Genomic DNA, 12926 nt, shown 5'->3' on the forward strand with positions numbered 1-12926 from the left:
TAACTAGATCCCTGGTGTTTTAGCTTCAAATGTGATTGAAACTTATGCAGTAAAATTTGCCAAATTGCTAATTGAGTTGGGCATGTATTATGTTCTCGAAGGTGACACTCAAAACATGATTAAAATGATGAGGAGTAGTGATTGATGATGCAACTTGAGCAGAATTTCACTAAGTGGGAAGCTACATGGATACCACAATCTTCGAATGGTGCAGCTCACAGTTTTACTAAGATGCTGGTATTGTCATGGTTTGACTAATTTATGGAGACAATCATTTCGATCTTTTGTACCATCTGCACTTCAAGCGGATCTCCTTTCATCTTAATAAAATTTCATTTTTTTTTATTTAAAAAAATGTATTCAATCCAAGTTAGTTGAATTGCACAATCACAGGCACCATAGAATACCGGAAAGATGAAAATTTGTTTGTCATTTCGAAACAGTTACTTAGCAGGTCTAACTAAATTTCTTCCGGCAAAACAAACATCAAATGCGGTGGATGAGATTCAAGATATTTGAATTGCACTATTTTCACCAGTAAACTACCGCTAATTGAACAAATAAGAGCCCAACAATCTTATTTAAATTGTATTTAGTGTGAAAATTAGGCATGCCAAATAATTAATTTTGACCGTCATAAAATTTTCCTATCTAGGGGCAACCATTTTTGAAGTCTCGTGGATTCTCTTTGACTTCTCGCAAGGACCAATGAGGAGCAAAAATCCAATAAGGTAAAAGGTTAATTATAATCTCTGTGCACATAGTCAGATAGCAAAAGTGAAATTGGCCCCAAGATTACACCATCGCACGTGGCAATGTGAGATGGAAAATGGCAATATGACTTCAATCACCAAAGTTGTTCAATTATTTGTGGTGTTGGTCCTCAAAATAGATGGAACAACAGAAAGCGTTTCACTATTTTCATCCAACTGATTAATGATAGTACCCAAAATTGATGATGCAATTGATAGTACCAAAAGGGATTATATAATTTTCTTAAATGATAAATGCACCAACAATATAATTGTAAAGTCTCTCTTCATAGATTGGAATATTGGATAGAAAGGAATAAGGCGCACTATGAGAGTATAATTTGGCCGATTATTATTGTGTGTAAGAAGAAATTTGCAGCTATTCTCTTATTATTGATGGAAGATTAAACTTTCAAGCTTAATATTGATGGAAGTTCAAAGGTAATCCTGAGCCAAGTGGAGAGGGTTGGCGTCCTACCAGATTCTCAGGGGAAAATACTATCGACATTCTCTTGCTTGTTTGGTAACTTCAATGGCCTTCAAACTGACGCTAAGGCAATTCTTTTTGGATTGCAACTATGTATATCCCACGGGCATTGTCACTCTAGTCTCGAATCGGATTCTCAAGTTCTAATCAGAATTTTAAAAGGTTTTTATGCTTGCCGATGGTCCATTCAAAGAGAAGTGGAGGAGACACATGCTTGATCACCATCACTTGGTCACTTCTTTCATTGCTTTCAAGAAGCAAATATGCCAGCTGATTTGCTAGTTAATGTTGGAGTTCTACAAGGTCATTCTACCATTGATAGGATGTAAATTATAGAGATTTTATATTGGTGTCGCAAGTAGTGAGACGAGCAATTGAAGGAATTGGGTGGAAAAGATGCAAAGAATTCAAAGTTCGAGGGCCGAATGGAGCATTCCAAAAAATTGCACCAATGACTAGCACCGGTCATCGCGCCGGACATCACCAAATTCTTGAATTTGAAGTTGCAAATCAATGACTGGTGCCGGTCATTAGACCACGCCGGTCATTGTCGGATATGTTTTGCATGCACTTTTCTTCCGCTTGGGATCCTCGGTGACATGTTTTCTATGCCAATCCAATGCCACCAATAGTGTTGCGCCAAATGTCTTGTTATTATTTACACTTTAATTTTCTAATAATTCAACTTGACTTGGTTTAACACAAATTTAAATAATAACATGACACTTGACGCAATACTATTGGTGACATTAGATTGGTATAGAAAACATGTCACTGAGAATCCCAAGTGCTTTTCTTCCACTTCAAGAAACCTATTTCAAGGAGGATTCTATTGTAACTTTAGACAACTGTAAATAGGAGTTATTTAGAACATTTTTAGGAGGAGAAAATATTAGGAAAAACATTAGTTCATCCTTTTTACATCTTCTTTCTTGAGAGATCAAGGTGAAAGCGTGGAAGAATCAAAGGGAAAGATCAAGATGGGGATCAAAGCAAAGGAAATTGAGAAGTTTTCTTTACTTTTATCTTCTTATTTGTATTGTTTCTTTGACTTCTTGATTTTAATTATGAATATGTTGAACTAAATTGTTTCTAGGGTTAGGGTTTTGTGAAGGAGATTTGATTATTTATCATAATTAAGTTGTTAACTTTTGTCTTGATTTATTTATCTTGGTTTAATTACATGTTTATGTTTGGCCACCATAGACATACTCTTAGGGTTTGTATTGAACTGAGAATGGATATACAACCGTATACAAGATAAATAAACATACTTAACCTAGTCACGAGAATAGATTAGGATTTGTATGATGTAATTATATCACCTAAGATTATAAAAGGTTTAATTAAATATTTATGATCTCGAAAGAGACATGAGATTTACTTAGGCACAACCTAGATGTTTCGAGAGATAATTTAAGGTCCTTGTGTGTGATATGTTCTTAGCATGTTAAGAAATTAACTAGATAATTAACTCAAACCCTGGATCAAAATCTAAAACCCTAGTCTTTCGCCAATCGGTTTCTCACCTATATCTTATTTGATTTGAGTATTTATTTAATTTCTCAAGTAGTGATTAAAACATTCTTTGAGGTTAAATTTTGTTATTTTTGTTAGAATAATTAAAGTAGAAAATTAACTCATCTCTGTGAATTTGACCCTGAAATACTCTGGATAATTTATTACTGCGATCGACCCCGTGTGCTTGTAGGAATTCATTGACTAACCATATACATCATTTGCTAGTCTCCAAAGACAAGCCCGTGGAGAGCTCAATATGGATCATCATGGATTCTCTTCCTTGCATAGATGTAGGCTTCGAGTTCAAAATCTTGCAAATTCTTGTAAACGAATAGCACTTCTACTTTAGTTTGGTATATTCATCGTACTTGTTCAGGAAGAGGTAAGGTTTATGTCCTCCTCCTATTTTATTTTATATTATTAATTAATAAAATAACAAGACTGGAAGGAAAAACTATATAACTGTAAGAAAAATAATAACGTCAACAACCATACAATCATAAGGAAATCTCAACCATACAACAATCGCACAACCATACAATTGTAAAGAATTAGCAATAAATTCATTAAAATAATAAATCCAACCACTATACAATCGTATGGAAACCCCAACCACACCTGCACCAAGTCCCTTTTAACGATAGTTGCAGCCAACAGTGTCTATCATATCATGGCTCAACATTATATGCAAGTTTTCTGCTATGTTTTGAAACTCAAATCGGACTGGCAGGTTCAACCGGTTGAATCGGAAATTGGGTAGTCATTCGATCCGAGTTGTCTTAAAAAATCGTGAAATAAAAACTCAGACAAATCAAGTCAAAATCAGGTGTGATTGGAAACTAGAAGAACCACTTTGAATCGGGTTTTTTTTTCTATCTTTTCCTTTTTTGCCTTTTCTATTTTCCTTTTTCGATTGTTTTTTTTAACTACTCTTAAATCTCTTCATATATCCTATCATAAATCTCTCTCAAACAACTCCAATGGAAGATCTAAGTTAAAAAAAGGGATAAAACATTAAAAAAAGAAAGTAAAAAATTCACCTAGAAATATTTTATCAATTTTATGATTTGACCCCTAGAGTACTAGAAAACTATTATTACACCTAGAAACATTTTAGAACTTATAGCTATACCCTTAAATTCTTGTATTACTTTTCAAATAAGCCCTCTAATTTGGTTCTTAACTTGTTGAATATGCATTAAATTGTAAATTGCATAAATTGCTACTTAATTATACTACCTTATTTGTATTTTCTTGTAATGTATCTTAAAAACTTCAAACATGCATTGAACCTCATTTCTTAATATTAATATGTTTTTAGAAATTTTACATTATATATTAATTTTTAAAATTAAATATATATTTATGACATCATGATGATGTCATCGGATTTTGGATGGGTTCGACCGCAATCGAGTCCTTTGACCCCTGACCTCTACCGAGTCGATGGTCAGTCCGAATTTCAAAACATTGGTTTTCTGTAGACAAGTTTGCACAACCTTTCCAATCCATACTTCTTTATACTTTTCTTCTATCACGTGTGAAAGCACATTTGGAGCTTTAAATTCATAAACTTCTATATAAAGATCTGATTTCTGTAAAATGGGAATCTGGCTTGTCGAGAAAACCAAATTGAGCAATAATAGTTGAGTCCCAAACAAGAACAAGAGGCCAGTGCAGCTCAGTACATGACACAACCAAGTGAAAAAATGGAGGGCTACAAACCTTGCTTAGTTGCAGTGCTTATATCGGCATTCTATGCAGGCATGCATATGGTTTCCAAGGCTGCAATAAATGATGGTATGAAGACTTACATACTTGTCTTCTACAGGCAAGCTATTGCAGCAGTGTTCTTAGCGCCTATAACCATCTTTCTTGAGTGGTATTAATCTGCTGAATCTTAGAATATCAATCTTTTTTCTGCCTTTTTTTTCATGAAATCAATCTCTTTCTCAATACTCAAATATGTATATCTTGGTGAATTTTCAGGAAAACTGCGCCACCTCTAACCGTAACAGCATTCATCAAGATTTTTATGCTTTCACTCTTTGGGTAAGATGTTAGTAGTAATCTCTTAGCGACATATATTATGTATTTCTTGCCTTGAACGTGTTTTCATTGACTTCCTTTTGTTTAACTAATTAATCTTTTCCCCTTTAAAATCCTTGAATTTTATTGACGTTTTTCTAAATTTGAGGTCAGATGTACTTATATTTTCAGGATCACATTGAGCTGGAATTTGAACAATTTGGCTCTTGGATACACATCTGCACCGTTGGCTGCTGCCATTGGTAATACAATTCCAGTGATTACTTTCTTCCTCGCAGTGCTATTGAGGTAAAATAAGATTCATAGTTCAATCTGTGTCTATATCTAGAAGTGTTTTGTCCTCACTGTCACATTAAAGATTCGAATTTTCAAGAGAATGTGAGGAGGAATGGAAGCTTAAAAAAATAAAGGTGTTTTATCCCTTTATATTGTCCTTGCTCCTTACCTAAAAAGGGCTTCTAATTCCTTTAGAATTTCCAGCCATAGAGTAATTAAAAAGGCATTATTACAGTGACCAGTTAAATTGAGTCGCTAGGCACTACAGGTTACTTTTAGTTCATTAATTTATTAACACCAAATCAAATAGAATCAAGTACCCATGATAGTTATGAATAAAACTGATTCCTTGATGCAAATTCTTGATAAAGTCATTATACATCAGTGCTTGTTGGATCCACTGACTAAAGTTCTTTTTGTAAAGTAATCGCACTAACGAAAGGGTTTAATGATTAGAACATTACTAAATGGTTGTTACATCTATATTACTCGGACTCGGTTATCAAGTTTTTGTCGACGCAGCTAATTTAGTATAAAATGAAGAGTCGAATACGAGCACGGCAGGACAAAGTGAGAAGTTCAAATAACAGTGTTATATATCTACTAGCACCTTTTAAGATTTTCCACAATATCCCATTTTGCATCTCAAACTTTTACTTCTGGTATTCAGCATTTTAATTAGTTTTTAACACGACTATAATTGACTCAGTTCCTCTGGATACAGTTTTCTTTTGTCTTCTACTTTAATGAACAAAAGATTGATGTGAAATGCATTTTCTAAACGTAGCTCAATACTGTCTTCACAATGTCGATTGGCCGGGAGGGGTCGAACATTTAGAGCAGCCCCCAGCCGCCTAAGATTCATGCAGTTTAGACTAGCCACAAGAAATAATTGAGTTCACGTTTGAATGAAATTAGTCTAAACTTTAGAGTTTGGGGTCGCAAGTGCCATGGCATAGCATACAACAAAGGATAACTGAGATACATTAGCACAATCATGGTATGGTTCTCGGGGAAAAAAGAATTGAGTGCTACTAGGTGTCGTTCTCATGTGGTTTTTACTTTGGGATACTTTCAGAAACCTCCCTTGAGCCAATTTTAAAAAATTACACTAATCTTTCTCGGTTCAATAAAATGACTACAATACCCTCTACTTAATAGATAATTTACTACATGTGTGGGATACAAAAACCAAACCAAAAGTAAAAGAAAATATAAAAATCTGCAACAATTCGTCATTATTCCCAATTCTACTTTAATTAACAACAGTTTCTTTTCTCTTTCCCTCCCTTTTTTTTCTATCTCTTATTATTCTCTCCTTCCTGCCTATAATCCCACAGTCTCTTCCACCCATCAACTACACCTCCATACAAACCAACTCGAAGTGTTTATTTCTTGTCTATTTCTCTCTTTTAATGGTACTTAACAATCAGCCTTCTTGTTCATTTCTTCTCGTATTATAATTTGCATATATTAAAGAATCAAATTTTCCAAAATTACAAATTGAGGGAGCAAATGAAAATTTCATGGTCAAATTAGATGGAGATGATGAAGATGGTTGTGATAGAGAGGAAAAAAATGAAATTAATGGGCTATGACTGGAAGAGAAAAAGGGATGACTCTGGGTTATGCTATTATGTTTATTACGTACTAGAATCTAATATCCTCATTTAGTTTCATTTTTGTTTGATTTATAAGTATTGGTGGTGGTTTGTTATAAAGATTAGTTTCTCTGTTCCTAACGCCATTGGAGTATGGGGTTGCTCTTGGCATAGACATCAATAGTGGTTGGTCAAGTCTTCTGTTCAAGGAAGGTGATATGCGATAGATGCTGGGTTTATAATTTGAGGTGTGAGATTAGCCAATAGACAAAATATAGTGTTGATTTAGGACAGGAAGCATTTGAGGGCATTTTAGTTGGTGGTGGTGGTTATGATTTATTTGTAAACTGATTCAGGTAGAGTTTGGGATTTTGATGATACCAAAATTGATAGAATTTGGGAGTTAAATTGGAGTTTGATTAAACGGTTGATGAGATTTTGGGTTTACAATTACCGTGAAAGCGTAGCAAATTTGGATAAAAGTGTTTGTTACTTTTTTTTTTGGTTAAATTGATCACTAAACCTTTTTTTCACTTTCTTTGATGTTGTGATATTGCATAACGGTATTTTAGAATACTTATATAATTGTAGCCTAATGGGTCTATAATGTTATTTAAATAGTAAAAGCAAGGGAGGTCAGTGTAATTTTCTAAAATTGGGGGGAGCTAAGTGAAATTGTTAGAAACCTCAAGGGAGGTTTCTGAAATTATCCCTTTTACTTTTAACCCATTTTTCACAAGATAAATAAAAGGATAAAGTGCATCACCATCTCCAATTTTGTCTAAAATCTCATTTAGTTGATTACACTATTTGTTTTCGTGTCAATTAATCAAATTATTCTTTTAATGTTATCAATTGGGTCATTCCGTCTATTTTTTTCATATCTAATTTTCATCTTTTTTGGGTCTATTTACTCGGTTAAAATAGATAGAATTTATAGCAACTGGGTGCAAAATACATTTGTTGGGGCATTTCAACACTTCATACACAAAATATATTATATTTGAGTAAATGAGACTTTAGAAAAGTTCAATGACAGTCGGCACACTTTAATAGAATAATAAAACTAAAAAAGAATAAGCAATTTAAATTTATGATCAAGGAAATAAAATTATATGAATAAACTGGTGTCGAATTTAACATGCCCAATACTAGTAAATTATTGATACGAATTTATCTGCTTATATCATAAACACATTTTCTTATCACCTTTTGATCCTATATACATCACATCAAAAAAGCACTACAATATTTTTTTAAAAAAAAATTATCCAAATACACTCATTGTTTAATCATTACAGAATGGAAAGTTTCAACCTGAAGACCATACCTGGAATTTCAAAGGTTGCAGGAATAGCACTATGCTTAGGAGGAGCAGCAACCATTGCCTTCTTCCATGGCCCCAATTTAAGACTATTGGTTCACCATCACTTGCTCAACAGTCACAGCCTAGAAAATCCGGGTCATGCTCCTGCTAGCACCACATGGATCAAGGGTGTATTTCTAATGTTTCTTGCCTACATATTGTGGAGTTCGTGGATTGTATTCCAGGTAAAGCTTAATGACTTTGATGAAAGCAATTTTCCTCTGTTCGTTCTTTTAGTTTCCTGCTTAATGCACAAGAAAATGAATGACTATAAATCAGCATTGATTTGATCAACTCTTGCGTGTATTTTCCTATACTTCCACACATATAAATTACTTCATTCTTCATGAATTGTTTTATAAATTGTTCGATTCATTTACAACCCTACACAAGAATGAGAATTTATCAGTGGAAATACCTGAATCCAGACATAGTATTTGTGGGATAAGCTTACCTATTTGTTTACTACTTGTAGTGACAGTTTTACCTTTCTTGTCCTTCTAATTAACTAGAAGAAAGTGAATTAATAGCTAAGTACTGACACTGGATTGAAAACAGGGCGACCTATTGAAAAGCTATCCATCAAAACTCATTTCCACAACTCTTCAAAACTTCATGAGCACAATTGACTCATTTGTTGTTGCCATTTCTCTGGAAAGAGATCCTAATGAATGGAAGCTTGGATGGAATGTTAGACTCTTATCCGTTGCATACTGTGTAAGTTTAAATAATCAGTAAATTTTGTCACAACATTTAACGCTTCTTTATATGATCATTTACAACAAAGATAATAATTGACAGGGAATTGTAATTAGTGGTATTACATTTTACTTGCAAGTTTGGGTTATTGAGCAGAAAGGGCCAGTGTTTGTAGCCATATGGACTCCACTTGTTCTGGTGTTCACAATCTGTGTTTCAGCTGTCCTTTTTGGGGAGATAATCAGCCTAGGAACGTAAGTCACTTGTTTTTTTTTTTCTTTTAATTTTTTTGTGACCGTTATACTCTAGTTAATTTTTTTTTTTAGTTTTGGAGAATTCAGTTTTCATTATATTTTTCAATAACTTCAATTATGAAAAAGCATAAATTACATTGATAATTGGAAAAAAAAAAACCTTCTATTAGACATATAAAATGAAAAATGTGGATTTCAACGTCAAAAGGTCGAATGTCCACAAATTGATAACTTTTAGGAAACTACCCAATTCCCATAAACAATTTCTAAAGTTATAAATATTTACTCATGAAGAAAATTTTGCCGTTTAAAACCAGTGTTTTAGGAGCACTATTGCTGATTATGGGCCTCTACTGTGTACTATCGGGCATGAGTAAAGAGCAAAGCAAGGCAGAAGGGAATTGCTCTTCAACTACTATTCACACACAAAAATCAGACTCCGCACGGCAGGATGAAATACCAGTGGGAAGAACAACAAAGCAATCATTAACTGAGAATTCTTGCTCCTCTGTTTGAATCCAAGGCGTGATCAAGCTCAAGCAAGCGTTTGTTAACTTTGTCTGAAATATGTTAGCTATCTAGAGACTTATAGAAACTACTATCAATCCTGTTTGGATTGCATTTTTTAGAGTTTTTGGAGAAAATGACATTGTAATAGCTTTTGATATGTGAAATAAAAAGATAGTTATAAAATAGGTTTTGAGGACGCTTTGGTTAGTTTTTCAAGTTCTTGAAGGGTGTAGATAGTTTTCGAGAATAAAATGATGGGTCCAAAAATATTATGTATTCACATGATTGAAAATTTAATTTAAATGATGTTAATGTCACTTTGGTTTTACATTTTTTTCACAACAAATCTTTTCTTTGGTAAATAAAGATTTAGAATGAGATAATGTTCACCCCATTTTAAAGATGAAGTTAGGATAGTTGTCAATTACGACCGTCACAAACAAAATATCATATGAATCAAAGTATGTCATGTAATCTCGACATAATAAATATGTAAATGCCATATAAATGATAATCGAATACAACGTCTTTATTTAGTCGGAATAGGACAATTGTTGCTGCTCCTCTCCTCATTTTAAGGGCAGGAAAGCCCCTTAATGACCACGTACTTCATTTTCCCATAACAAATCTACAGTATATAAGCTGTAGTTCTAATATCACAGGAATAATAAGATGACTAGTGGACCATTGAGCCTGTGACTGGGCCAATTCTCAAAACTTATGTCGAGGACTACTCCTCCAGGAGGCCTAAAAATTTCTCGTTACCCGACCAACTTTTGAGCCCAGAACTAAACTATCGAGCCCAGAACGATAAACTAAGATTTATCAAGCCGGTTACGTGGCCTTTCAGGCCCATAGAATCAAACAAGCGGTGGTGTCTATAAAACTTATATTTAAAAAGAACTAATATTTTATGTGAAAATAAAAATGCACAAGATATTCTGGTTTAGACAACAATAAAATAAAGAATATTCCAAGATGGCATCACTTGTAGTGGTCATTTTTTGTTTTCTGCTTATTCTTCTGATCCCCTTTTTTTCCTTGCCTTTTAATTCCATTTCTGATAAAGAGTTGAAAACTTTATTCCAAATATGATTCTGCAATGATATTATAACTTTATCAGAAGTAAAACTTAGAATTTCCACAACTCTTTCTATAGTTTTAAAGTACGGTTTGACTTCATTTGTTGTTTGTTTTCTGTCTATTAAGACCAACATCATTCCACTATAGATGCCACTTTAAAAAAGGTGGAAGAAATAATTTTACTTTACACATTATAATCTTCACTAAATGTATCTGTTTAGATAATTAACCTTTCTTTCAATTCTATCTTTTGCTAAGAAATCCAGCTCGTTTTACTTTAGGGCATGCATCATTTGGGGCTAAGTGACTTCAAGTTAAGAGGATTCATAAAGCTGCTGAAAGTTGGAATTTGAGAGGTGAAAAGTGAAAATTGAAGAAACTATTCAATTGCAAAATATTAATTCCATCGGCTTAATGAAGTTTCATGTTAATTTTCAATTTTTTTTCAAAATAAAAAATTTTGCTTATGGAGACTGAAACATTGAGAGAACAACCATCAAGTCTTTCTTTCCTAACACACACACACACAGAGTATATATATATATATATATATACACCCGCGCGTGCACACACACATACATACACACACATATATATATATATTAAGACTTGAAGCATGAAATGTCTTTTTATTTTTTTGGTTCTACGGAGGGCAAGCCTTACTTACCTTTCCCCTTAGTACATAACACAATTTGGCTTCTTAGAAGGACCATATAGCTTAAACTTTGAGGCTTGTCACTGCCTTATGAAATCTTTAAGACTACAAAAACGATGTAACACTTGTCACAAATATGGTTTTTCCTCGTCGGTACAAAGCGTGCAGCTTCCTTGCTTTGTATTTGTCAAGACAAGAGAAAAGCATTGTAGCATTATTACATAAATTGTATCTTTACGAAAAAAAAAAGTTATGTTGAAAACTGAACCCTTGGAATCAGCTGGGAAATTGAGAATCCAATAAAGTAGGAGATATGGTTATCGTTTCCGACCACTGCAGTTGCCGGCAACAATCCTTCATGAATGATTGATGATACTGCATGGCCACATGCATGTTTTTAGGCCCACTATTTTGTTCAAGTGGACGCAGGCAATTCTGATGTTAAAATCATATCCAACTAAGATATGCTTTTAGCTTTCTTTCTTCTATCAGTTTGGCAAATTTCGTGATAGTTTGATGTCATAAAAGGTTCCACTTATTTCACTCACGTAGCAATAAAATTTGTGGGACATCAATTTTAGGGCATAATAGGTTTGTTTTTACACATTCGGAGACTGCCAAGTTTGTACTTGAAAGTAGGACCCTAACCTTTGATATCATTAGGAAAAGGTTGAATTCACTTTTTTTTTTTTTTTACCCTTCAAATGGTATCTTTCACTAACTGATCCAAATAAATTTGTTGCCACAAAACACATTTATCATGATTGTCCCAAATCACTTTCTGGGAAGATCGTACTTCATGTCAATTTAATTAGAGCATGTGAAAGTTTGCCATAATTTCCGCGAATGGCATATTTCTTTGCTTTATATTGAACATCAATAAACCTGCCTGGCCTTCTAGTGATAATAATTGACGGGGACATGTTTGAAAGTATATGAGAGTTATCAACATCTATTGCCTTTAAAGCTGTAACATAACTATCCAGCTAAGGCCTCATGGAAGTTTCTTGAAAAAGCATTCAATTGAATTTCATTTTGTAATGTAAGCAAAAATAAAAAATAAAAGAAATGAAATGCACATTGGAAAATACTGAATTTCATTGTCAGAACAGACGCGCAATTTTCTTTTGGGATGAAGAGTAGTTTTCTCAGTGTTGGTTTCCATTTAACAGCTTACGAATCATCATGCAAATTATTGATGCCGTCTCCATCAAAAATCAAGAGAAGATCTTGTGTTTCAGTTTAAGCTGAACACAAATTTTCATTACTTTTGATGCATAATTAGTCCATGTTTGAACCCAAGTGTAACGCTTTACTGATTGGTCAATAAGTTTTCAATTTCGCCTAATACAAAAGAGATTTGATAGTTCCTATCCAAAAAAAAAAAAAAAAACGTTGATAGTTAATACGTACCATATTCAATTTATGATATGTAACCATCTCCTTTGTTCCTTTTTCATTTTTTCTTCTTTTTAGGTCACTATGTCTTCTTTATCATGCGAGAATATTTTGGTAATAAAGAAAGATGGAAGACCAAGCTTATTCTGAAGGAACTAAGGCAATTTAACGAATCCATTGCAGTTCCATTCAACTGAAATTTCGTTTTGTAATGTACGTAAAAATCATGAAGTTCGCATTAATATGCTGATATTCATTTCCAGATGGACGGCACC

At 33.4% G+C, this 12926-nt stretch overlaps 1 protein-coding gene across 2 annotated transcripts; it reads left to right on the forward strand.

Annotated features, from left to right (window-relative positions):
* The first annotated feature begins 4337 nt into the window (after nt 1-4337).
* On the forward strand, nt 4338-9711 carry LOC113697971 (WAT1-related protein At5g64700-like). Of its 2 annotated transcripts, none has more exons than XM_072056736.1 (7): nt 4338-4642; nt 4750-4812; nt 4981-5097; nt 7988-8237; nt 8611-8769; nt 8908-9005; nt 9323-9711. In XM_072056736.1, exons 1-7 carry the CDS (start codon nt 4449-4451, stop codon nt 9519-9521), a joined length of 1080 nt encoding a protein of 359 aa, XP_071912837.1. In that variant the 5' UTR covers nt 4338-4448; the 3' UTR covers nt 9522-9711. The 2 variants fall into 2 exon arrangements, with proteins under 2 accessions (XP_071912837.1, XP_027073410.2); XM_027217609.2 differs by having other exon boundaries at nt 4341-4642; nt 8854-9005.
* Nucleotides 9712-12926: the final 3215 nt, after the last annotated feature.

This window comes from Coffea arabica, chromosome 7c (genome assembly GCF_036785885.1).
Source record: "Coffea arabica cultivar ET-39 chromosome 7c, Coffea Arabica ET-39 HiFi, whole genome shotgun sequence".
In the NCBI taxonomy this organism is placed as follows: Eukaryota; Viridiplantae; Streptophyta; class Magnoliopsida; order Gentianales; family Rubiaceae; genus Coffea; species Coffea arabica.